The sequence below is a fragment of the Lolium rigidum genome, chromosome 5 (assembly GCF_022539505.1).
Source record: "Lolium rigidum isolate FL_2022 chromosome 5, APGP_CSIRO_Lrig_0.1, whole genome shotgun sequence".
Taxonomy (NCBI): Eukaryota; Viridiplantae; Streptophyta; class Magnoliopsida; order Poales; family Poaceae; genus Lolium; species Lolium rigidum.
This window is the reverse complement of record NC_061512.1, coordinates 192,166,432-192,187,147: the sequence shown is the minus strand read 5'-3', so window position 1 is coordinate 192,187,147 and position 20,716 is coordinate 192,166,432. Positions and strand designations below refer to the sequence as shown.

The 20,716-nt window shown below is 44.6% G+C and overlaps 3 protein-coding genes across 8 annotated transcripts; 2 read left to right on the top strand and 1 right to left on the bottom strand.

Moving 5' to 3' along the window:
• The first annotated feature begins 7,717 nt into the window (after nucleotides 1-7,717).
• Nucleotides 7,718-10,754, top strand: LOC124651771 (protein TIFY 6b-like). The gene is made up of 7 exons (XM_047190809.1): nucleotides 7,718-7,894; nucleotides 8,496-8,674; nucleotides 8,756-9,066; nucleotides 9,188-9,272; nucleotides 9,366-9,897; nucleotides 10,015-10,072; nucleotides 10,216-10,754. The coding sequence occupies exons 1-7, from the start codon at nucleotides 7,813-7,815 to the stop codon at nucleotides 10,406-10,408; spliced, it is 1,440 nt and encodes a 479-aa protein (XP_047046765.1). The 5' UTR covers nucleotides 7,718-7,812; the 3' UTR covers nucleotides 10,409-10,754.
• Nucleotides 10,755-11,891: 1,137 nt separating this feature from the next.
• On the top strand, nucleotides 11,892-16,053 carry LOC124653849 (TPR repeat-containing thioredoxin TDX-like). 6 transcript variants are annotated; one of them, XM_047192913.1, is made up of 9 exons: nucleotides 11,892-12,024; nucleotides 13,623-13,739; nucleotides 13,843-13,930; nucleotides 14,151-14,231; nucleotides 14,314-14,378; nucleotides 14,466-14,606; nucleotides 14,713-14,826; nucleotides 15,361-15,391; nucleotides 15,606-16,053. In XM_047192913.1, exons 2-9 carry the CDS (start codon nucleotides 13,638-13,640, stop codon nucleotides 15,935-15,937), a joined length of 954 nt encoding a protein of 317 aa, XP_047048869.1. In that variant the 5' UTR covers nucleotides 11,892-12,024; nucleotides 13,623-13,637; the 3' UTR covers nucleotides 15,938-16,053. The 6 variants fall into 6 exon arrangements, with proteins under 6 accessions (XP_047048869.1, XP_047048870.1, XP_047048868.1 ...); XM_047192914.1 differs by having other exon boundaries at nucleotides 11,897-12,024; nucleotides 13,620-13,739; XM_047192912.1 differs by lacking the exon at nucleotides 11,892-12,024 and adding an exon at nucleotides 13,307-13,453.
• An 866-nt stretch (nucleotides 16,054-16,919) lies between these two features.
• Nucleotides 16,920-20,343, bottom strand: LOC124656887 (ABC transporter G family member STR-like). The gene is made up of 4 exons (XM_047195545.1): nucleotides 19,711-20,343; nucleotides 19,440-19,619; nucleotides 18,664-18,932; nucleotides 16,920-18,513 (listed from the first exon to the last, which is right to left on the bottom strand). Exons 1-4 carry the CDS (start codon nucleotides 20,341-20,343, stop codon nucleotides 16,920-16,922), a joined length of 2,676 nt encoding a protein of 891 aa, XP_047051501.1.
• Between the last annotated feature and the right edge of the window lie 373 nt (nucleotides 20,344-20,716).

Below are 20,716 nucleotides of genomic sequence, written 5' to 3'. Positions count from 1 at the left end.
TGTACCACGCTGTACATTTGTCCAAGTGTTCTTTTACTATCTCCGATTCATATTAATTAACCCAACTTTATCTAGATATAGATATATCTGCTCAACAAACACGTGTTAATTTGAATTGGAGAGAGTACTTACAATATCACATCCTTAAAATAAAGTGCTTCCAAATACGTGTTGAACAATAATCCTATTGAGCTAATTATTTGCCAATACTTTAGTCATGGTCAGAAGTAGAAGCGTGGACACACACATATAGCAAAACCTAGTTGATGGGTGTTTTTCGTGTTTACCATCATAACTCCTAATTTGGTGTCTCTTTATATGCACTTCATTCTACTTGGACGTTCCCCTCTCTCCCGTCTACAGTGCTGAGAGGCGATTTTGTGAACCTCCGAGTTTTCCCCACCTCGCTCGCCTCTGATCCGTGGATTTCTCCGCCTCCGCCGGCCGCTCCGGCGGCGGGAGGCTGGGAAATCCACGGATCGAGGCCTGTACATAGTGTAGGGGTAGGTTCGGATCCAGCCGACGGCGTCTTGGAGGCGGGGATGCGGTCGAGGTGGTGTTTGGTGTCGGCGTGCTTCCTTTCCGGCGACGGCGCTCCCCGGAGCTTCTTCGTCAAGCAACTGTCTTCCTCGAGCTCGGCGGTCCGAGGATCTGGCGAGTTCGTCGTGCCCCGTTCGGGATCGACTAGGCGGCGATTTCGGTGTGTGAAGAAGAAGGTGAAGATGGCGTTCAAGCTCTCTGCGATGACGACGATGGCGTTTCTGCGAGTAGGGTTTGCGGACCCGGCGATTGGCGACTTCCCGTCTGCCATGGGGCTGGCTCTTTTCCAAGGCGTGATGCGGAGCAGCGGCAGCGGCAGCGGCGCGCCGCCGACGGCTCGTAGTCTTCGTCGGAGTCGGGATCTAGTAGAAGGAGGAGTTCGTTGTAATTTCCTTTTTTCTCTAGGTTTTTCTGTAAGAATAGTGGCTTAATGCAATCTAATCCTTTCACACAAAAAATGCACTTCATTCTAAGATAAATTCCAGAAGACGAAGTAATCGTGGATGAAAGGAGCATGTGTGAGAGCGTGGTCTGATAACGTGTATCTAGTGCTATTTTAGCTTAGGATGCACTCCCAAAGCTATCCCATCGGAACAAAATATTGTCGTGGATAATCTAACGCATGGAATGTCTACAATGCTGAGATTTCAAATTCAGATTTGATATTTTGATTCATACATTGAGGGAAAATAATCAAACCGTGGATAATGGCCAACATGTCAAAATGACAAGTTCATGTAGAATTTGTACTGAACACTGTTCGCGGCTTGATTTGTTCCCTTTTTTCTCAGTGACGAACTGTCCTTGGAGTTGGAATTTTACATGGTGCACCTTCTGTCTTTATGTGATTTTTTTATGTGATTTTTTTCTGTTAGACATATGGTTTAGATAATTTGTTGACACAGTATGCATGGGTTACACTACTTGTAAACTTCCGTGGGCTTCCTGAGGATCGACAAGTGTCCATAGATCTAGACAAAACCTGCATTAAATATAACAGCTGGTCACAGGGGCCATCAATATATACAAACAACCCAGATGCATACATGTGGGTGTGACTTGTTGGACTTTTCTATAATCATTATTGATTTCAGGGAAAAAACATATGCGTGCACTATTCTTGGTAGTGTTTATCTTTTGTGGATCAATTATTGTCTGTTTTTGGAACTATTCGTATAGTCCCAACTCCCAACTATATACATTCCGGAGTGGCAGCCCATGTTAGACGCGGTGGTGCATACACTCCCAGCGTGTCAACGTGGCCTTATTGCCCGGGCTGGGCGTCTTACTTTGATCAACGCTGTCATGCTGGCGAGACCAATACACCATATCATTGTGGAGGACCCGCCCAAGTGGCTTCTGGAGGAGGTGGAGAAACACCTTAGAGGTTTCTTTTGGGTGGGGAAGAAACGAGCAAACGGCGGACAATGCCTGGTGGCTTGGGACAACATCAGCAAGCCTAAGAGATATGGAGGATTAGGAGTCAAGGATTTACGGCTTCAGGGGCTAGCTTTGAGAGTGAGATGGGAATGGCTCCGCAGAACTGATGAATCGCGCCCCTGGCAGGGCCTCAACCTGATCGCGGATGCCAAGGCGCAGGAGGTTTTTGCAGCTTTGCCAAGTCGGAGGTGGGCGCCGGTACCAGAATCTTCTTCTGGCAAGATAGGTGGATTACAGGTCGTTGTGTTCAGGACATCGCACCCCTCGTGCTAGAATCGGTGGCCACCAGGAGAAAGAACTCGAGGACCGTTGCGGACGCTCTTCTCAACAACAGCTGGTTAAGTGACATTGGTCCCGAGCTGTCGTTGGATGGCTGGGCGCAATGCATCAACCTTTGGGAGGAAATTGAGCTGGTGGAAAGAGACGGCAGCAGACCGGACAGATTTGCCTGGATTGGAGCGGCGAATGGAGTTTATTCGGCAAAGGATACCTACAGGCTGCTGTGCATGGGACAGGAGGTTTTCAGCATGCATGACCCAATTTGGAACTCCTTTGCTCCGCCAAAATGCAAGATCTTTGCATGGCTTGCCTTGAGATACCGTCTTTGGACCTCAGACAGAAGATTCAGGCATGGCTTGCAAGACAGATCAGCTGCATGCTTTTGGTGCCTACAGGAGGAGGACGCCCTTGACCATGTGCTTATGCGCTGCCCCTATGCTCGCCAGGTTTGGTTTGGCTGTATAACTGCGGTGGGTCTGAATATTGTGGAGCCAAACAGAGACAGTTCGTTAGAATCTTGGTGGTCCTCGGCGAGAGAGCTGGTTAGAAGGAAGGATAGAAGGAGCTTCGATACGCTAGTGATTCTCATTGCTTGGCAGATATGGAAACAACGCAATGCCAGAGTCTTCGGAAAAACCCAGCTCCAATGCTCCACCACGCAGCTTCTAATCAGAATTAAGGAGGAGTTTGAGCTTTGGAAGTTAGCCAAGAGAGGAGGGGAGCACCAGATCGCGAGAGAGTAGGCTTAGCTGAGTGTGGTGTGCGTGTGTGGAGTCCCAGCCCTCGCTGTTCGCAGATGTGGGGTTGGTTTCTTGTAAATGACGCTTTGCTTCCTTCTATAAAGATTTGGTACGCCTTTGGCGTACCCTCGAAAAAAAAAAAACTATATACATTCAGGATTATGTAACAGGAGTACCACTCCGTGGCCTTAATCTCAAAAGTTGCTATCGCAGAACGTACGCTTTGGCCATCCATGCTTCATAAGTTTGGGCTTGGTGCATGCACCCCAGCGGTCAGCACGGAATGAATTAACAATGCTTCCTCCAATGATGCTAGTTAATTCCTACAAGCATCATGCACAATACTATAATACCCGCAAAAAAAATCATAACCAAATATAATAATAACGTGCTGTGTGCAGATCGATCTAATCACGCTATCTTCAACGATATGTTCCCAATACACGCGCTTAACAATAACAGCTTTCACATAGCCCAAAATAATTCACATACTCGTATAAGAAAATCAAGTATCTCCATCATTCCGGTTTATAGATGTTGCGTGTATTTCTAGATTATAATGTAATATTAATTGTATAATAAAAAGTTACACTATTAAAAAATACATAATATTTAATATTTCTAATGATATATATTTTGTATTAGGTTGATCAAATAACAACCTAAATATTTGCGTAAAACTTATAGACCGATATGGAGGGAGTACGTGTCATGAATACCGTTGACTTCCGAATTAGTTAAAACAACTTAAACAAATATTCGTACATGCTCTAATTAATTGTATGATTAAGTATATGAAGTCTAAGCTGGCACACTACTCCACCATCAATCATCCATCCAAACTTAGGGTTTTAAATTGGATCATGGTGGGTATTTTCGCGATCTCTGGCACAATGTACTATATTCACGGTCAATCCATCCACCGGCCTCTACTCTGCATCAATTTCGTACCCATATTTTTTTCGACAAGTCGCATATTTTGTTTAATCGTGAAACTGTCAGTGCAATCTCTTCACGAGTGGCAGGGGCCTTTGTTTTACAATTCTAAATCATGGATCGAAGCATTAATGGCATGCATGTTTTAAATTGTGGGACGACACGATGTTGTTAGGACCAACTATTTTTTTAGTTCCTGCTGATTGTATTCGATGCGCTCATTTGTTGTATTTGTTGGAAACAACGACTATATACAGAGTACACCATATTGGTGTATCAAATATGGTACACAATGGAATCTATGTGAATTATCAACTGAAGAACCGCCGAGATAAAAGATTATCATATTACTCGTAATAAAATACAACAATTGCTAGCTAGCCCTTATTGGTGCCAAGTGCAGACGAGTCGGTTTGAGGCAGATCGCGTTAAATGAGATAAGAAAAATCGGCTGAATGTAGTAATTTACTAGCAAGAAAATAATATGAATCTGATATCTCAAGGTGAATTTGCCTATGTTGATTGCACTGTGAAACAATAACTGAAAATCTCCGGTTGTTACGGGCACGAGGTGTCCTCATTAGACATGTCCCTTGTCTTAATGACTTGCATTTGCTATGGTTGTTTTACCTTCTAGCTAACTGTAGGTATCTAGTGGTACACTTCATGTGGATGGATAATATGACTAACAAAAAATATTACTATTTGATTAGTTGGGTTGGGTAGAATAATCAGTGGCTAGAGATCAAACAAGACTTTGTTTGGGTAGAATAATCAGTGGCTGGAGATCAAACAAGACTTGAAGACTTGCTTAAAGTTATTTCAGCGACTAGAACTTGGCACTTTGCCAACTCTAAGATCGAGGGCTTGGAGAGAAGAAAGCACATGCGTCATGCATGGGAGGATGCAGAAAGCTCTTTAACAAAGCTACGCTAAATAATACTACTTTCAGTACGACATATATAGTTGCCAACCAATTAGACGTCGCCACGTTGGGAGACAGACCTGCATCACGTAAGTTAATTAAGTACGTAAACAATGTTCTCTACTTCTTAAACCCTAATCAGCTGACGAGCACCTTGCAGAAACTATACTTAAATTGATCAACATGTTAACGCTTGGTACTAGTGTGGACTATAGTATTTGTAGCTCCACATGGCCTCTACCTTTTTCTCTGATTCACTAGAGTTGTTAATGTGTGGTGCAGACGAGAAATCTCGCACGGTCTCTCACGTAAAGCTTGACACAGCAAATCAAACAAGTTCCGAAGCTTTGTCTTAAGCCAGTATTTTTAAGCTTTGTCATGTTTACTGGGAAAAAATGTGACAGCAAATCAGTTTCAGCTGATACACCACATAATATGTATTCAACGGAGTATTTGTTTCTCATTGCGAATATAAATTTTTACAATACAACTTTGGTCAAACATATAAAAAAGGGTGTAACTTATCACCAAATCAACTTCAATCCCATATATAACCTCTTCCCTATAATAATTGATAAATCCGCATGTATATCTAGAAAAAATAGAATCACTTATTATGAAATGAAGGAGGCATAATATTTCATAGACTTAATTCGTATAAGGAATATTGATTGTGCACTCTACAAAATTTCATCAGACATGAGAAATTAAACCTAACATCAAACTTGTACCCCCCTCTATTCCATATTAATTCGTATATAAGGTTTGGTCGAAGTCAAGGTTTATAATCTTTGATCAACTATCCATAGTAAAATATTACTACGTTCCAAAATATAAGGCGTCTAAGGATTAGTCAAAGGTCAATTTTTTTCTAAGTTTCACCAAGTTTCATTCACAAAATATGTACAATTACAATATTGAATCAATATCAATAGATTCACCATAAGGTATATTTCTTAATGGATCCATTTAATATCATATATGTAGATGTTCTTCCTAAATATTTAATGAAAGTTAATAAGATTTAACTTTTGACTAATCGTTAAACTCCGTATATTTAGGGACAGGGGGAGTAATATATATATATATATATATATATATATATATATATATATATATATATATATAATCAAATATAAATGATATGATGGTACATTGCATTACCGTACTAATTATATTAGTTTTTATTTTCTAACTAATAATATCTTGGCAGACTTTGACCAAAACTTATATGCGGATCAATGTGTAAGAAAGGCGGTATGACATACTTCTTTTTGGGAAAGGGGGAATGTATTGTTGCCGAATGATGTAAATTCATGTAAAATAATTCCATCAAAGCGCCTCATGCACAAGGTTTTCAGTACCAAAGGATGTTAGGTAGTATCGTGTTTTCTTCTTAGAACTATTGTATCGCGGAAATCAGGATACTACGAAATTGCTTAATTTTAAAGAAAGTATATGCACATAATTTATACTAGTACCTTTTATGCATTAAAGTTTTACTATTATTAATTTTAACGTTGATCATATTTATGTCTTGCATAGAGGCCGATCAAGTAAATGCCCTACTCCCTCCTGTGGGGACAGAGATCAGGTGACATGCAATAGGCATGTCACGGATGAACAGTGCTGTGACATGCGACCATGTTCTGGTCGTTGGATTGAAAATGGATGGCCAGATGAACATGAACAGCAGCTGCTACAGAGGCAATCTACAGTGCATCACTACAGTACATCTGCTACAGGGTCATCTACAGTGCACCGCTACAGTGCTTCGTCTTGTCTATCCATTTTCGATCCAACGGTCTGAAACGCATGTTACGGCACTGTTCATCGGTGACATGCCACACCTGAACTCTGTCCCTCGTGTGGATGGCAAGGGTACTTACCTCCGGTTTCTAAAAAAAAAAAAACCTCCGGTTGAGGGTATACACGTCTTTACGTGTGTCTTTAGTAGAATACCTTTGGTCCTTTTCCTAAAATCAGAGCTCACTCGCTAGCTGATCACCGAATCACTACAAAGACTTTGCTAAACAAATCCCTCATCACCCTATAAACAAAAACAAAGCACTCCACCGGTACAAATCTGTCGAGTATATAAAACACATGTTGCCCACATGGTTGATGGCCGCAAAACCTAAACAAAGCCGAGGCCGCACGCCACCCCACCCCACAGCAAAGCAGAGGAGATCGACCTCCCGTGAACCGTAAGAAACTATTTTATCCCCACTCACCCCGCTCGATCTCGAAAAGAACAATATCCCATTTATTTATTTATTTATTTGTGAGTATAAAAAGTACTGTACTAGTAGTAAACTCGAAAAAGTCCAACACGCGGCGGTCCCCACGGCCCGCGCGACCACGTGCCCGTCCCGGCGACCCACGCGCAGAGAATCCCGCCGGCCGTACGGGGCCCGCCTCGTCAGCCACGAAGACTGTTCAACGCTACCACGAGGTCGATCCCCACCTAATTCGGCTCGTGCGAGCCGCGTGTCGCCACTGCAGCAACTCCCGAATAACCGTGCCAGTCTACCCAGCTCCCCGACGCGCGGGGTCCGCGGCGAGCCTTGACCGGGCTGTCAGTGGCTGCGCGGGTCGCGGGCGGAGCGAGACGCGCTCGTGCCCGACCACGTGGGTCGCGCGATGGCGACGCGGCCAGATCCGGTCACCGCCGTGCTCGCCACACCTTTTTCCCGATTTGTTTTCTCCTCCCCCCACATTTGTTTTTCGCCCATCTAAAAATAAACGAGCAGACAGTGAGCGCAGCCGCACACCACAGTACTAGTACAAGAGAGAGAGAGCGGCCATCGTCGTCATCACCGTCGTCGCAGAGGAGAGAGGAAGGAAGTTCAGACACAGAGCTAGTACTGCCTGTGCGCGCGCGTGTGCGCCGGTTTATTCTGTCTACCTATCCAAGGCAACTCCGCAGACCCCTTTCTTGGGCCGGTTTGAATGGAGAGGGACTTCATGGGCGCCGCAGGGCAGCGCCAGCAGCAGCGCGCCGACGACGACGACGGCGGCAGAAAGGAGACAGGTAACAACACTCCCTCCCCGTTTCTTGACTGGTTCGCCCACCCATGTCCATGTGCGCGCGGCGGTTACCTCCCCCGTTTCGGCGTGTTCGGCGTACCCAATCCCCGGATGGGACGGGTAGGCCGCCCGCCATGGCTGGATGGATGGCCGCGGGCTCGCTGCCAAAACACGTCCCTTCCGCTTCCGGCTCTCCCATCTCGTCGCACCACCGCCACGATGCCGTGTCCGGCCCCTTTCCTTTTCCTCCCCCACGTCCCTCTGCCCGCGTTTCTTTTCATTCCCGGCCGCCTTAGGCATGGCTGCCGAATTCCTTTCGCCGGATCCCTTGCCGCGTACCGCCCGATGCGGCCCAGAGCCGGCGCCGCAGGAAACCCGCTGTACGATTCCCCCCTCCCGGGGCAGACCCGCCGAACCTTTCCGGCCGCCCGCGCGCGTCCTTTCCCGATTTCGGGCACCCTCTGCTCCGCTGGTCAGATGGGGATGGCTAACGGATCCGTTGGGGGTGCTTCGCGTGTTAGCTCCATGTCTACTGCTGCCATACTCCTCCCATATGTACGCGGGCGTCTGAGTCTAATTGTGAATTGTCTGTGTGCCATCCGCAGCTTACTTCGGAGCAGGAGGCCCGCCGCCCATGGACTGGTCCTTCGCCAGCAGGGCCGACGCCGGTGCCGGTGCCGCGCCGGGGGTCATGTCGTTCAGGTCCGCGCCCAGGGCGGACCAGGGGCTCACCCAGTTCTCCGCCGCCCAGAAGCAGCAGGCCTCTCGCGCACTCACCCACCAGGTACCTGGACCTCCTGCTCTTCATTTCTCCATCATTCCTGTTGCCTTGTTAATTCTTTTCGGTTTTCCGCATGTTATGCAGAGATCATTCGGTGCCGAGAGCCATGGCAGCCCACAGTACACGGCAGCGATGCGTGACGCGTACGGCGGCCCGGCTTCACAGCAACAACTGCAACAACAGCAGCGTCAACAACACCACCACCACCAGCAGCATGCTGCTACTAATGGTGCTAGAGTGATTCCTGGGTCATCACCGAACAACCCGATGTTCAAGGTCCAGAGTTCGCCTAGCCTACCAAATGGCGTCGCTGCTGGTGGAACATTCAAACAGCCACCTTTCACGATGAACAGCACGGCTGCGGTCGCGCCTTCCAGAGTTGGTGTCTATGCAAGGTAGTTATTTTACTCTGCTCGTTTATGGCTTTTGAGTTACAAACCAAATTGCTTTAAACTGGAATGAAACTTAAACATGTTGGAAAAAAAATAATACTGAAACATTGTGTTGCTTGCACAGGAACATGCCGAAGCCGAAGATGGCGCAGCTGACCATCTTCTACGCCGGTTCCGTCAACGTGTTCAACAACGTTTCGCCGGAGAAGGTATGCTTTCTTTGCGTGGATGACGCGTTTCCATGCTACCGTGGCCATTTCAGTTTCCTGCCTGAGCTGAACAATTGTTTCTCATCCTTGCAGGCTCAGGAGCTTATGATGTTAGCTAGCAGAGGGTCTCTTCCAGGTGCACCTGCTGCTGTCACTCGCAGTCCAGAGACAAGTTTCTTCGTGCCGGCTAAAGTCGCTGCACCTGAGGTTTCTCACAGTCAAGAAGCCAATCTTTTCGCGCCGGCTAAATTTGCAGCACCCGAGGTTTCGCTCACAAAGCAGATGCTACCTCAGCAGCGCTTCTCGCCTCCTGCGTCAGGCGTTTCCAGACCGATATCCAGCGTGTCTCAAGCTTCGTGTCTCCCCAAGAGCGCCTCTAGCTCCAACATCGACTCGGCAGTCCCTAAATTTCCAACCCAATTTGTTATGCCTCTCGCAAGTCAGCCTCCGTCGACTCGTCCATCTTCAGGCCAATCTGTTGCGCCTCCCACAAGTCAGCATCAGCCTGCTCGTCCTGTGACACTATCATCTTCAGGCCAACCTGTTATGCCTCTCGCAAGTCAGCCTCCGCCTACTCGTCCCGTCACACTTGCCGCTGCCACTGTTGCAGCTATTATGCCAAGAGGTATGGATGTTCACTGTGTGCATCTGCTGCTGCTATTAGTTTGATGATGTTTTGTATTTTCTGTTGAATCGGTACACTATATGATGCTCATGGTGTAATTTTTTTTTTTTGTTTCAGCTGTCCCTCAAGCTCGGAAGGCGTCCCTAGCCCGATTCTTGGAGAAACGGAAAGAAAGGTACTATAGCCTTAGAATTCATCTTATTTACTCTCCGAGTGTTATAGAACAAATAATCCTTGCATGTAGTAGCCAATTCATGTGCGATAGCTTTGCATTTCTGTTGATCGGCTGATATTCATGTGTGCATGCTTATTTTACAGAGTGACAACCGTTTCGCCGTATCCATCAGCCAAAAGCCCAATTGAGAGCAGCGACACAGTTGGGAGCTCCATTGAGAACAACAAATCATCATGCACAGGCATTGCCATGTCAAGCAGCCATGACAAATCAGTATGGCGGCCCAGAAACATCAGTTTTGGTGGAGAGTCCCCAAGTACAAACCTACATATCTGATCCGATAATCTCCGGGTGTCCATAGATTCAGCCATGTTGACTGACGCAAAATGGTAAAAAGATTTTGCGTTCAGCGGAGAGGAGGGATCGACTCAGAGAGATAGTCATCATATGATTTATTGATGCTGTTCTTATTCATGTTTAGAGGTGTTCTTGTTTGTTAGTTTTTGCTGTAATGCTGGTTTAGCTGGTGCAACCCCACCTAACTAACAAAAGAGCTGTCTGTCACTTGTCAGACTCTTGATTGTTATCTCTTCTTTTTTGCCGTTGCTCCGTTGTATTGCAGAAAGAAATATGTTAATTTAGCAGTATGAAATTATAGGCTTACAAATTTCAGGGATCGCAATCTTGTTCTTCTGTCTTATGAACTTACTAGCTCCCCAATACAATAGCTTGTTGTTGCATACTTGCACATTTTCTGGTCTGTTACATCACTGACAACATTTCTGTACGGCAGTAAATGCTTTTTATGTAAGATGTGTACGAAGATCTAATCTAAGATCTACTAGTTATTAGCATGACTGGGTGAGTACTGGGTTTCAGATAATCACTCTGGACCAGCTAGAACTGGGGTCCTGGTTTTGCCTGAAACTGGGCGGATGCCAGATGGTTCTCTCCTTAATGTATGGATGGATGTATGCTCTTTTTTTTCAAATATAATTATTCTTAATTGCTTGTGTCACCATTTCTGCAACCTACTTGAACACTGAGTCATTTACTGTAACACTACTGCCTGGGATTCAATAAGGATGCATGCCATCAAATTGGTTACCCTCGGTAACACTTTCGCTGTATGGAAAAGATTGGAAGTTAGACTGTTGCTCGCTTCTGTTTCTGTCCTGATGTTTGTTACTTTTGTACAAAATCTTTGGTAGATGCCCGCCCTCTCCGTAGAATTGCGTTTCAGTCTACTTAAACACTAGCAGTAGGCGGCGTGTTCTTTTGTTTTGCACCAGGATGTTTTCTGTTATGCTTTATAATGGTAATTGATCATATATGAGATCGCTTGTTATTTTTTGGTTGTCCTTGGTGAATGTTGCTTCGGTTTGCTTGTGTTCTTTTCTTTTCGAAATATTTTCGTCGACCGTTTATAATTTTTTTTGTTTAGCACGTTCAAGGCTCAGTACTCCAGGGTAAATTTGGCCATTCAAATACACTTTGCTTATGGCAACTTAAGAAACAAATTGGCTTAAAAAGATTCAGTGATCAGCTTCCTGTACATGAAGGATGCAGCAATTTTGCCGAACAACGACTGTCTGTGAGGCTTTACTTCAGAAACCCGGGCCGCTAAATATTTATAGAAACCTGGGCTTCCTATCATCGCGAAGAGAAGCGTAAAACTGGTCCGGTATGTTTGGCCCAAAATTGGGATATATGGGCTTGGCAACTAGACGGCCCACAACATGTCCCAGCGAGTACACTGTCACCGCACGCCGTGATTGTGAGACATACTCTGATACTCGTGAGCTCCGATTATAAGCTGGTTCATACGGCCGGCGGCGCGTCGTGCGGAGAGGGCGAGTCTACCTAGGGTTGTTGCTCCGGCGAGGAACTGCTCCGTGCGGCGGCACCTGGTTAGCGCTTACCCGTACCGTCTCGACAGTCCTAAGGACCGGGTGAGCGCCTTGCCTCATCCTTGATGTGTGTCGCCTAGAATTATCCTCCTGTGGAGTGCAAATCTAAGCAGGATGTGTTTCGATATAGTGTCAGAGTGTCGTGATGTTTGATTGTGCCGCCAATCTTGGATTCGGTAACTCAGGCTACTGATTGTCTGATTCAGCTTCATAACATGTGTGCTGCCCATTGAATTCGACGCGAACAGATTCTCTTGCGTTCTTTTTTTAACCGATGAACTAGTTCACCCTATGGCTGTAACATCTGGATTGCAAAATTTGATTACTAGGTTCTCCTTGTTGCCTACTCCCTCCGTTCCCTTTTAATTGACTTTGATTTAGTAGAACGGAGGGAGTATTGAGTATATGGCCGTGTTACTGTTAGTTTACTTCGTTTTCATGTGCGTGTGTGGGGGGTAGGGTGGGCGCGCTCCCGTTTCCTACAATCAACCCTTTTTGTTCTGCGAAAACCATAGCTTAGGTGAATGCAGTTTAGTCATGGTCAATGCCCCATTCAATGTGCAAAGCATAAAAGTGTACAGATACACAAACCTAATTATATGGGAAAATCATTGGCTCAGAGCTCAAATTGAATTCTAAGATGGTTCTCTTTATATCACTGCATTTGTAGAGGAATATAGAGTCAGTAGTCTAGTACAATAATTCATAGCAATTGGATCTTTGAATGTGATCACAAATCATATCATCTGCAGCAAGATAATCCCTAGACTGTAACAACATGTTACGTTGTGCACACGCTTCTTCTCTTATGCACCGAAAATCAATATGGTATCTGGATATTATGCTAATTTTGCATAACATCTACACATTTATTGAAAGAATCGATTTCAACCTGATTCTGTGACTGAAGTATTAATATGTAACTGAAACACACCATTTACACTGCATTAAATTCACATCTCCTGGGATCTCCCTCTTAATCCGGAGTGCATCCCCAATCCATAGACCCCTGTCACCCATAGTTAATCACCATCACAATCTATTGACCTCGTCACCCAGAGTTCATCGCCATCACCAATCCTTTCTGGGAGAAAAAACTCCTACACTTTTAAGTGGTCAGAGATGGAAGATAGTCTGGACGATGCGGGGGTGGCCCAGCTGCAGTTGCTTATCTATCTCTGTCGCTCCAAACCTTGTTTCCTCCACCACCCCTCCCTCTCCTTCTTTGTGGACTATCTCCTCAGGTTTGTGATCTCTCTCAGTTAAAACCATAGCTTATCCTGTTGCCACCAGAGTTAGTGGAAAAATCTGAGATACCTTGTGTTTCTGATTCTTCTTCGACAAAGCTTTAGCACCTGCTTTCCCCTCCTCTCGTTCTCTGTCTCGATTTACTTTTATTTGTTTCGTTGTGCTTGACATGCTCTTAGTTCTGTTTGCAGCCTTGGAGCAAGGGTTCCGGTTATATTTCGTGGTATCTTCATTGTGTGCCGCTTACATACTAATGGATGTGGGCATCGTTGCTGTGCAAGATTATTATTTTTGGTTTACATGCATTTAGTCCTATTAATTAGTTCTCTGCAAGTTGTTCATACAAGAATTTGGAGATAAGTTGAGTTTTACTGAAATACAATTTTTAGCAGAAGGCAGCAGAAGGCATGGCGAAGGCTGGAGAGAGCAGCTTCAACGATGAGATTATGGAGTCAGATGTCGAGTTGGAAGGGGAAGTTGTTGAGCCTGACAATGATCTTCCGCAGAAGGTCGGGATTTTTGTTGAATAGTAGTCTGATCTTGATAAAACCATATGGTCTGTGTTGGTGGTACAAATAATTGATGATGTTGCTTTGCCCTTCTCCTTTATAGATGGGAGATCCATCAGTTGAAGTCTCTGAAGAGAAACGTGATAAGGCACAGCTGTACAAAAAGAAGGGCGTTGACGCGCTTTCGGAAGGCAAGGTTTAACTATTATTATTATAGTCTGGAAGGAAAGGTTATATGCGCTGTGAGAGAGCAGGTCTAATTATTATCATGGGAATGTACAACAATCAATTTTTGCATATCTACAATATAAGAGAATGGAGTGTGATTTTTGTAGTTCAGTGAAGCTCCACACTGAAAGTTCTCCGCGTATTTAGATATTTGATTGAATCAATGTGGATTTTGCGTATTAGGTAAACTGAACGAAGCAATCGAGCACCTGACGGAGGCCATCTTGCTGAACCCCACTTCAGCTATCCTCTATGCAACCAGGGGTATTAAGAATTAATGTATACAATCATTTATTTTATGTTAAACTTTATATCGCGCTCTTATCCTGGATGCAATTTATTGCAGCTGGTGTTTTTATGAAGATGAAGAAACCGAATGCAGCAATTCGTGATGCAGATGTAGCATTACAGGTTTGGCAATTCTTTGATAATAAATCTCATTGCTGTCCATATATACGCCCATAATCGAGTTACTTCGTGTGTAATGTCACCTTTCAGATTAATCCAGATTCTGCTAAAGGATATAAATCACGAGGGATGGCCAAAGCTATGCTTGGGAAGTGGGAAGATGCTGCTCATGACCTTCACGTGGCAGCAAAACTGGATTTTGATGAAGAGATTAGCGCAGAGCTTAAGAAGGTAATAATTAACATAACCTACCCTAGAAAAAAAAGGAAAGTACGGAGAACACAGACCCCATCTGCTTAAAGTAAGAATGTGTCTCAGACATGCATTCCATGTACAGGTTGAACCCAATGTCCACAAAATTGAGGAACACAAGAAGAAGTATGAACGCTTGCGTAAAGAGAGGGACATGAAAAAAGCTGACGCTGAAAGAAAGCGTAAACATGCTGAGGAGGTAATCACCTTCCCAAATGGTTGATAAAAGTGTGAAAGCTCTCTACAAAACTGGTCTCTTCTGTGTTTTCATTCAAGTTTTAATGTTTTGTCATTAAGACTGAAACTCGTTTCAAAACAAGGTAGGTGTTTCTGTGATCTTTCCTACTTATAAAATTTGGAGTTAGTGTTTAATTCACTCCCCCATCACTATTATATATATTGGTGGGACCAACATCTTACAAATGACTTGAATAAACAACTACAACCATCCACACTTTTGGGGTCACCAATCATGCAAAAGACGTCCAATAAACAAAATGCACTCTTATATTCATACGTAGTGCATAAAAAAAAACACACGAAATAAATATATACACTAACCACACAACGATCCCATGACATCAAGGCTCTTCCGAAAATCCTCATATACATGGTCCATCTCCTTGCGTTTTCTTGTGATTTTTCATAGCAAGACACATGCTTAGTGCTAGTTGTATTAATAACTCAAGAAACTACTTTATACTTATGTTTTCATATGCATTATCGTGCGCAGGTTTCTGCTGCTTCTGCTGTTCTAAAGGATGGTAAGTTTGTTATATGCTTGTTTATTAGGTTTTTTCCATACACATTTATATACAAATATTAGAAGGTAGTATATACAAAGTTTTTCTTACAGAGTATATACCTTAGTGTTCTGTGCTCGGATCACGTTTTCTCTGCAAACTGAAGTGATCAATATTGTTACTTTCGCTGGAATTTAATGCATCTAATACGTACATATTTGTGGTGTTTTACCAGGTGATGTGATCACTATCCACTCGTCAAATGAGTTTGAAGCAAAAATTAAGGCTGCATCAAGCTTGTCTAGGCTTGTGATTCTCTATTTCACTGCAACGTGGTGTGGGCCATGTCGTTTCATGGGACCGGTTTACAAAAGCTTAGCTGAAAAGCACCGGAAAATCGTCTTTCTTAAGGTGGACATCGATGAATTAGGGAATGTTGCACATCGCTGGAATGTCACCAGTGTCCCAACATTCTCCTTTGTGATAAACGGCAAAGAGATCGATAAGGTTGTTGGTGCAGACAAGACTGGTCTTGAAAGGAAGCTTGCGCAGTATGGCTCAGCCTAAATAGTGAGCTATCGCTACTTCTATGGTGTACTTCAAGTGACTAAAAACTCTCAATAAAGAATGTTTATGAATAAATGTTAGCCTACATGTTGGAAATCTGACCGATGTTGTTTTCTTGTTTGTATGTTCCATGCTGATTTATCACGTATGTGCCTTTTTGGTGGTGGTATATGCATATGCACATAATAGAGTAACATTAGTTTGATGGTCCAGAAGAAGTAACTCTGACATTCTACATGCTGAAAGTTTAGTTACAAACTAAGTTGGTCTTACAAGAATCTTTTATCTTTTTTTTTCTTTCTAATTTCTATAATGAACTATATCATTAGTAGTGCGAGTCAGATTCAGGCCCATGCTACGATGTTCTTATATGTTATAGTACTATTACTTTTCACAGTTAATAACTTGAGCATTCTTCATTTGATCTCTTAAATATTTCTCCTATGATAGATTCAATATATGATTGATGTTGATGTCATTGCAGTCTTCTTATCTCTTTCGGTCTTTCCTTTGAAAATTGATGTATTGTCTGTTAGGAATAAAGAAATAGAGATGATAATTGGTAGTTGCCTTTGTGTTGGTGTGGTATTCATGGTAAAATTTGCATTCACATTATTTTCATGTAGTACAATGTTTATTATGTGTAAGGGCACCGAAACAATTTGTGCAGCCAAGAGTTGAATTCATGAATCGACCAAAGCTTCCTAGTAATATCAAAAAATGGGTTGCCTTGTTTTCAACCTGTATATAAATACTACTAAGTGCTCTTAGGTACATATACCTGAATGCAATATAAAAAAATGATTTAATGCTGTCTTCCAATCAATGCTTTTGAATACAAACTTTCCTTTACATTGATATAACTGCTAGGAATGTTTTAAGCATAGATAACAAATGTATTCCATCAAAAAAGAAAGATAACAAATGCACACAAACAGATGTGGCATAAATGGATATGGGTATGCCTTCGCTGGAAAGCTATTTATTTCCTCTCGTTCTTGGAGTAGAATCTCAGGACCACGTAGAAGAAGAGTCGATAGAGCACACCCCAGGCAAGGAGGATTGCAACATCTACCCAGATGCTGTCCATTGTGATATCCATGGTTGCGAGCACATCCTGGCCTATCAGGGGGCATATTGTTCTGTTTAAGTGCAGTTCTGTGAAAAGGTCACTGTCCTTGATTTGTCCCAGAGGTCCTGGTGACAGCTCATTAGCTTGGCCAACATAGCAGTGGCCTCCTTTGAACTCGTTCACAAGCAATGCCTCAAATGGATACTTGATTGCAGAGATGTAGTGAAGCCAACGCCAGACAATAGGGATCTTTGATCGTTTCAAGAAGAACCCACAAGTGAGGAAGAAGAGGGCTGTTGTCGCAATCACGACGGCATAGCCAGTGATGTAGCTTGGAACAAGTGCACTCACCAGCATGACATACGCATTTGTGGTTATGAGCGATGCAAAGAGGATGATCCAGAAGTAAAGCAAACTGCTATTCAGATGGAGCATGAACTTTGTGATCACTGCAAAGGTGAAGCCCTGAATGGCGAAGAACGGGAGATAGACAATAAGGGAGGAGATCACATATGATGAAGCACGGTATGCATTGTGGGACCTCTCACGGATGAAGATGAAGCGCTCCTGGATGAATGTTGGAACTGCATCATTTGAGGAGAAGAAGACAAGGCAAACTGCAAAGATGTAGAAGTTCAGGATGCGGTTGATTGTTAGGAAATCAGAAGCACTGAGGCGATGGAACAGTGTTGAAAGGATGAGTGCCATGACTGTGAGAACGATCTCACGTGAGAGGAACAGCTCTGGTGTGCGCACAACATTTAGTGCGGTACGCCAAGATAGTACGATGACTTCCCTGAGCCAAGGATTTGCGAACTTGGGCCCGTCCTCGGGTGCATCTAGTGGCTCAATAGCAAGCTCGTACTCCTGATAGGTTGGCTCTTCTATCTTGAACACTGGTTCTTGGGGAGATGGGGGAATTGACCTGTGTGGCGTAGTCACGCGGCTTGGTGGGTAGCTTGGAACTGGGGTCCTTGATGGCGTTCGAGCTGGAGTCCAAGTAGGCCTCCGTTGTGGTGTTCCCGCGACCCCATTGTAAACCCAGACGGAGAAATCCTTGTAGAAGTCTGAAGCTAATCTTGGATGGTAGCCTGAGGTTATATTATGCAGCGGTGTTCGTGTTTTTCTTTCAAGAGAATTGTCAAAATCACCCTCCTCATCATCAATATTGTACGACTCGAAGTTCGAGAAGGGGTTAGCATGAGGTGTTGCGCTTGCAAGTGAAAAGTGGTTGTTGCTTTTGAGCTGGATTTGTCGGAACTGCACTGACTTCTGATATGGTGTTCTTGGTGTTCTTGGTACCGGAGTTTTTGCAGCTTCATTGGGTTTGCTGCCATCCCTCTGGTAAGCAACCAAAGGCTCAAGTCCAAGTGTTGATTCATCATACTCCTTGATGACATCCAGTAGGTATTCCATGCTGTTCTCACCATCAGGTACTGGTCGACCAAATCCAGCAAGGTATGTGGGAAGTGTGACTGGGTTGCCTAGATAGATCAATCTTCCCCTGGATAAAGTATTGGAACTAGTTAGAAGGGTATATTACATAGTGCAATGTGGTTTTAAACTGTTTACCCATTAACAACCTCAGCGGAAAGTATGTAATTAAACATGTTCTAAGAACACCAAGTTGAATAAAATGGGATAGTTGTATCACCTTGCAAGGATGACAATTCTGTCAAGAAGCATCTGTATCCTGAAAGACGGTTGATGAATTGTCATGAGCACAATGCTTCCTCCTTTTGCAATATCCTTCACCTTCTCCACCACACTGTATGCACTAGTGGAGTCGAGGCCAGAGGTTGGTTCGTCGAGAAATAGCAGGGATGGTTTATGGATGATGTCTGTACCAATTGACACTCTGCGGCGTTCCCCGCCAGAGACCCCTCTTACGCCTTCATCCCCAATGTATGTGTGAGCTGTTGTCTGCATTTTGTATGGTATATGTCAAAAATCTGGTAATTTTCTCGGGTGCAATTTTCATGTAGTTCCAGTAGAACAAACATTATTAGAATATTGTTCTGACTTGCTTCAGCTTTTGCTTGAGAAATATGATTAGTAAATAAAGCTCAGGTGGTTTGGTTGTGATATTTTTTTTCGCGGGAAAGTTTGGTTGTGATCCTGTTGCTACTATATGTCAGTTGAGACATCTTTTTGAGTGAAAAGGCATAGTATTACAATATACTACTATAAGGGGAAATATCTAACAGGAAAAAGGGAAGCATGAGGTCTGGAAAGTTCTGAGCTAGTATTGTCATTGTAGATGTAAATTGTGATCAAACAAGGTTCAGAATGTGAGCAAAGCAGTGCATAAACTGAAGGCTTGTATTCACGCAACTTTAGCTAGGAAGCAGAGATGCTAGCATTCTTTCTCTATATGATTTATTTCGGCTGTGCTACCTAAGGCTAGAATAGGAGGAACTAAAGGGTTACCTGCAAACCGAGCTGCTCAATGAGTTCCCATACCCTTTGCAGCTTCTCAGCCCTGGATAGGGATGGTGGGAGCCTGACTTCAGCTGCAAATGTAAGTGTCTCCAGCACCGTAAGCATGGGAAACAGCTGATCATCTTGCATGACGTAAGAGGAAATCTGCTTCATGTAGCTGGTGGTGACCTGAAGAAGTTTCAATTCAGAGCATAAGAAAGTGCATCATTCCTTTTATTTTTTCTGAACCTGCAACAGAAAAATGGGCTGTGTATCTTACAGGTCGTCCGTCGATGCTGACGGATCCCTCGAGACTCCCCTTGGCGATCCTTCCAGCAATGGCGTCGAGGAAAGTGGACTTGCCAGCACCGCTGGGTCCGAGGATGGCGGTGACCTGGCCCCGGAGAGCCTGCCCAGATATGTCATTGAGCAGGTACACCTCCTTCTTGATCTTGACCCCATCTTTCTTCTGCTTCTTTATGACGCTGTAGGACAGGTTCTTGAACTCGAGGCCCTGGCCAGGGAAGTTGGTCACCTTCTCGCCAGCCGGAACAGGGCCGCTGCGCTTCCCCCGCACTTCCGGTGCGTCGAGGAGGCTCTCCAGACTTTTCTTCCTCTCTGTCCGGCGGGGTGGCAGCTCTGCCGCTCTCCGGGTGTCCGCCTCACCCGCCCTCTCAGTCCGATGGGCAGGCTTCTCAGCCGCTCGCCGAGCGGTTTCTATCGGGCGTGGTGGCAACTCCGCTGCTCTCCGGGTGTCCGCCTCCCCCGCCCTCTCCGTCCGGCGGGGTGGCAGCTCCGCCGCTCTCCGGGTATCCGCCTCGCCCACCCTCTCTGTCCGATGGGCAGGCATCTCGCTTGCCCTCCGATCCTCCCTCCGCATGGCTGACCTGTGCTGCTGCTGCTGAGGCTGCATCTTTGCGGTAGCTTGCAGAGTTTCCCCTCTGCCCCGCTTGATTTTATATGGTGCAACAAACAAGAACGTTTCTGAGTAAGCAATGCTGCCATGGACGCATCCCAAACGGCCAAGCAAGAGGGGTTTTGGCCTGTATCCAGAAGCCTTGGAGGCGATGTTCCCTCTGTTGGCGCCTTGGTTTTGCAGGTGGTAATTTTGGTGCGTAGCTGGACGTTGATATAGAGGCAGGGCTAGCACAACCACCTCGCTACGCCTTGGCTTCTCCTGGTTTAGCAAGTCCCACAAATAGTTAGGAGTACTCGTTACTAAGGACAGCTTCGACTGGTAACGAAAATTATTGTGGAATTCTTGTATGTCTCTATTGATACACTCT

What these genes read in the sequence shown, in the direction of transcription:
- LOC124651771 (XM_047190809.1), top strand. Translation starts at nt 7,813, where the DNA reads ATGGAGAGGGACTTCATGGGCGCCGCAGGGCAGCGCCAGCAGCAGCGC. An exon ending in AGAGTTGGTGTCTATGCAAG is followed by an intron (nt 9,067 to 9,187) that starts GTAGTTATTTTA and finishes TTGCTTGCACAG; the next exon opens with GAACATGCCGAAGCCGAAGA. An exon ending in ACAACGTTTCGCCGGAGAAG is followed by an intron (nt 9,273 to 9,365) that starts GTATGCTTTCTT and finishes TCATCCTTGCAG; the next exon opens with GCTCAGGAGCTTATGATGTT.
- LOC124653849 (XM_047192909.1), top strand. Translation starts at nt 13,400, where the DNA reads ATGCTCTTAGTTCTGTTTGCAGCCTTGGAGCAAGGGTTCCGGTTATAT. An exon ending in ACAATGATCTTCCGCAGAAG is followed by an intron (nt 13,740 to 13,842) that starts GTCGGGATTTTT and finishes TCTCCTTTATAG; the next exon opens with ATGGGAGATCCATCAGTTGA. An exon ending in TTAGCGCAGAGCTTAAGAAG is followed by an intron (nt 14,607 to 14,712) that starts GTAATAATTAAC and finishes TTCCATGTACAG; the next exon opens with GTTGAACCCAATGTCCACAA.
- LOC124656887 (XM_047195545.1), bottom strand. Translation starts at nt 20,343, where the DNA reads ATGCAGCCTCAGCAGCAGCAGCACAGGTCAGCCATGCGGAGGGAGGAT. An exon ending in TTGAGCAGCTCGGTTTGCAG is followed by an intron (nt 18,933 to 19,439) that starts GTAACCCTTTAG and finishes TACAAAATGCAG; the next exon opens with ACAACAGCTCACACATACAT. An exon ending in AGAATTGTCATCCTTGCAAG is followed by an intron (nt 18,514 to 18,663) that starts GTGATACAACTA and finishes TACTTTATCCAG; the next exon opens with GGGAAGATTGATCTATCTAG.